The sequence below is a fragment of the Euwallacea fornicatus genome, chromosome 16 (assembly GCF_040115645.1).
Source record: "Euwallacea fornicatus isolate EFF26 chromosome 16, ASM4011564v1, whole genome shotgun sequence".
Lineage (NCBI taxonomy): Eukaryota > Metazoa > Arthropoda > Insecta > Coleoptera > Curculionidae > Euwallacea > Euwallacea fornicatus.
This window is the reverse complement of record NC_089556.1, coordinates 1,120,692-1,123,882: the sequence shown is the minus strand read 5'-3', so window position 1 is coordinate 1,123,882 and position 3,191 is coordinate 1,120,692. Positions and strand designations below refer to the sequence as shown.

The following is a 3,191-nucleotide window of genomic DNA, read 5'->3' as shown; positions in this document are numbered from 1 at the left end:
TCAATTGACAAATAGCGTCTCCCATTAGACATTAAGGGGTGGAATGAAACAGGATTGTTATTGTTGCCGAAGAAATTATTCCTGTTGTCCAACAGTAGCGAAACCCCTGCATACGTTTCCAGCCTGCCTTATTTTATACTGGGAGATTAAATTAAAACTGCTCTTTGTGATGCAAACAGTGTTTTGCGCCATTGTGGCAATTGTGTTTCTATTCTTCATCAATTCTTCACATACAATTCTTTAGTCTCAAAGAGTCCAAAAACTAAAATTATTTTCATATTCATACGCCAGTTCTGTCGGATTCGTGTTTTCTATTTTGGGGATAATAATGTACCAACAAGAATCCCCTTTGAAAGTTGAGTATTGTGGGTCTTTGTGAGTGCAGCTTTTGGTCTAAAATGGCATTATAAATGTGGAAGTGGGCTTGAAAAATACGATTTCCTGCCTACAAAACCGCTCTCGCAAGAATGAGCAGTTGTGTAAGTATTGCCATTGTCGATTTTTCTTTTTAAATTGCGGATATAATTCTCTAAGGTTTCTTGTTATGACGCCGCCTAATCCTAGATTTAGGGGAAAAGCCACGTACATGATTCAGACTTGAAGGGCAGACAAGTTCCAAAAAGGAAGAGAATTTAGATAAGAATACGTTCGTGCTCTTTTCTGCCGTTTTATTCCGATTATTAACAATTAATTATATCAAGTGATTATTTTACCTCGGCTACAGCAATCATATAATGTGCTTTTACCAAATCCTCCAAATTTCCAACTGTTTAATTTTTTCGTTTGCCTTTACCAGTGGTTCCCTTCATCCTCCCCTTAACACCTTGACTTTGCCAAGAGATAATGGAGGTGCCAAAGTTCGCCTTTTGAAATCCACCTGTGCGAGGGATTTACTTCTTGACATAATTTTTAAATTTGATATATACATCAAATATCAAATACAGCAGACGCTCGATAACGTAAATATGGGATAACTAAAACTTGCGCTAATGTAAACACATACTTCGTTCTATAGCATCAAACGGAACACGCGATAATGTAAACAATGTATACGCTCGATGACGTAAACAACTTTTTGCGACGGTGAATCGCCGATTTATGTTGGGGATTCAGCTTTGCAAGAAAGTACGACAAACCTGGCAAACCAAGCCAGTCGTAGATGGTGTTTAGAACACGTTTATACATACGTTATAACAACCAATACATTGCATGCGTTAATACATTTTTACGATCATGGCATCCATGTCGTATAAAAGAAAATGTTTAAAATTAAGTGAGAAAGTGAAAATTATAGAAGAAGTTTCATTAGGCGCTGGAGTAACACAATTAGCAAAAAAATATGGTGTATCAAAAGCAACAATTTGCAAAATTAAGCGCATGAAAAGACAACTTTTACAAAGAACGTGCAATACATTTGGAGGACCGGGAAATAGAAGAACTTTAAAAAATGCAAAGGCACCCAAAATGGAAAATTCTCTGTATAAGTGGTTTTTACAACAGCGGGAAAATCATGTTCCAATTAGTGGCGAAATACTTAAAGAGAGAGCTAAATTGTTAAATCAAAAACTGAAAGAAACTGAAAATTTCGTTGCTAGTGATGGCTGGCTGCAACGATTCAAAGGAAGATATGGAATTCGACTGTTATCTATATCTGGTGAAAAATTATCAGCACAACCACAATTAGTACAACCATTTAAAGAAAAATTGATAAAAATCATTAAAGAGTTAGATTTAAGAATGGAACAAATTTACAACGCAGATGAAAGTGGTCTTTATTGGAAAATGTTACCAGAGAAAACTTACGCTGCATCATATGAAAAATCTGCTCCGGGTATAAAAACAGAAAAACAACGAATAACGTTTTTGGCCTGTACTAATGCTAATGGTTCACACAAGATAAAACCATTGGTAATAGGAAAAGCACAAAATCCACGATCATTTAAAAATTTTAAAGTTCCTGTTGATTATGACTGTTCAAAAACCGCCTGGATGACTAGCGGTATATTCCTGAAATGGTTTCATAAGCGCTTTGTTCCTCAGGTATAACAATAAACAAACACAAATGATCTGTGCATAATTTAAAGATGTTTTTCAATTTGTAGGTAAAAAATTTCCTAAAAGAACAGAAGCTTCCAATAAAAGCGTTATTACTATTGGATAATGCACCATGTCATCCTCCAGAACAACAACTGAGGAGCAGAGATGGGTCAATTTTTGTTATGTACATGCCTCCTAACGTAACATCAATAATTCAACCAATGGACCAGAATATAATAAGACTAACAAAACTGTACTATCGAAAGTTTTTACTTTCATCTGTTTTGTCTAAGAATCCTCAAAACATATCTGATGCTTTAAAAAAAGTAACATTAAGAGAAGCTGTCACAGATTTACATATGGCCTGGAGTGAACTTAATCAGGAAACTATTGCAAAATGTTGGAATAAGCTGTTTAGTACCAATGATGAAGATAATGAAGAAGAGAATGTTCCCTTAAGTGTAATTAGAGAACGTTTGCTATCCAGCGTTGACTCTATTGTCAATAGTGCATCATTGGATGTTGTTAATTTATTGAAAGTAGTGAATCCTAACACTGTTTGTACCTCAGCTGATATTAATATTTGGAACGAGGACAAACTAACGAATGATGCTACTAAAGATGAGAACAGTGAGAATGATGAAGACGATTCCATTGAAGCAAAAAGTTTGGTGACTGATGCCCAAGCTGTACATATATTTAATGAAGCTTTAGATTGGGCTGAAAGAAAAGAAGTGTCATACGCGGATATTTTAGTTCTTCGTAAATTACGGGCTCAGGCATTGGAAGATAATGCTAATCGCAAATTTACGCAGACTAAAATTGCTGATTATTTTTCTTCTAATTAATAACTACTTATTACTACAATAAAAGAATATTTGTTAATTTTTTATAGGTATGTTAGTATTAAACGTTTCTTTCAATAAATCTTTGAATTTTTAAATTACGTTCGCTAATGGAAACATTTCGATAATGTGAACCACACTTGGTTTTAATTAGTTCACATTATCGAACGTCTGCTGTATAGTCAAATACTTAAGCAATCAAGCATAATGCCTTTAAAACTTATTGGTGGAGATTCACTTAATTTTCCAGAGACGTCAAATTAGACGATAAAAATTTTAAAATTTATAATCATTAAAACTGATGAACTA

General features: G+C 34.2%; 1 protein-coding gene across 1 annotated transcript; it reads left to right on the top strand.

Moving 5' to 3' along the window:
• The first annotated feature begins 1,158 nt into the window (after positions 1–1,158).
• LOC136344037 (jerky protein homolog-like) lies at positions 1,159–2,929 on the top strand. Its single transcript, XM_066291102.1, has 2 exons — positions 1,159–2,040; positions 2,103–2,929. The coding sequence occupies exons 1-2, from the start codon at positions 1,234–1,236 to the stop codon at positions 2,883–2,885; spliced, it is 1,590 nt and encodes a 529-aa protein (XP_066147199.1). The 5' UTR covers positions 1,159–1,233; the 3' UTR covers positions 2,886–2,929.
• Positions 2,930–3,191: the final 262 nt, after the last annotated feature.

Coding starts and splice junctions, on each gene's coding strand:
- LOC136344037 (XM_066291102.1), top strand. CDS start 1,234: ATGGCATCCATGTCGTATAAAAGAAAATGTTTAAAATTAAGTGAGAAA. Junction 2,041..2,102: donor ATAAGCGCTTTGTTCCTCAG/GTATAACAATAA, acceptor TTCAATTTGTAG/GTAAAAAATTTCCTAAAAGA.